The 523-nt window shown below is 45.9% G+C and overlaps 1 protein-coding gene across 3 annotated transcripts in view; it reads right to left on the bottom strand.

The window, feature by feature from the left end:
• Nucleotides 1-278: 278 nt before the first annotated feature.
• LOC119411207 overlaps nucleotides 279-523 on the bottom strand; it is a 1,326-nt gene continuing 1,081 nt past the window's right edge. For 2 of the 3 annotated variants that reach the window (XM_037678138.1, XM_037678140.1), the window contains one exon: nucleotides 279-523. In XM_037678138.1, coding sequence (XP_037534066.1) covers nucleotides 302-523 — 222 coding nt within the window. In that variant the 3' untranslated portion in view covers nucleotides 279-301. The other variant, XM_037678139.1, reaches the window with a different exon arrangement.

Raw genomic sequence — 523 nt, 5'->3', positions numbered from 1 at the left:
TGTTTCACGTATAGTCGAGATTTCCTTGCTTAACTGTAAATGTCCAAAAAAAACAACAAAAAAAAAAAGGCAAAGCAATGTTCCCGCAAAAGAGTTTGGCATGTGTGGGCGAGTAATGCGAGAAACTGTCCAAGCTCAGTTAAATTAAGTCACCATGACCCTAGTATTCCAAGTACATACAGTCCCACCAATGCATCTTAATCTTACAGAATTAGGGACACTTTAAAAAAAAAAAAATCACTTTTAAATGTGCAAGAAATTGCTTGTCTACAAGAATATAAAACCAAAGTGTTTATTTTATTCAATGATCGTCGCCTGCAGTCACGTTGTGGGCTTCGTCGCCTGCAGTCACGTTGTGGGCTTCGTCGCCTGCAGTCACGTTGTGGGCTTCGTCGCCTGCAGTCACGTTGTGGGCTTCGTCGCCTGCAGTCACGTTGTGGGCTTCGTCGCCTGCAGTCACGTTGTGGGCTTCGTCGCCTGCAGTCACGTTGTGGGCTTCGTCGCCTGCAGTCACGTTGTGGGC

This window comes from Nematolebias whitei, chromosome 6 (genome assembly GCF_014905685.2).
Source record: "Nematolebias whitei isolate Nwh7 chromosome 6, NemWhi1, whole genome shotgun sequence".
NCBI classification, from domain to species: Eukaryota; Metazoa; Chordata; class Actinopteri; order Cyprinodontiformes; family Rivulidae; genus Nematolebias; species Nematolebias whitei.
This window is presented reverse-complemented; position numbering and strand designations above follow the sequence as displayed.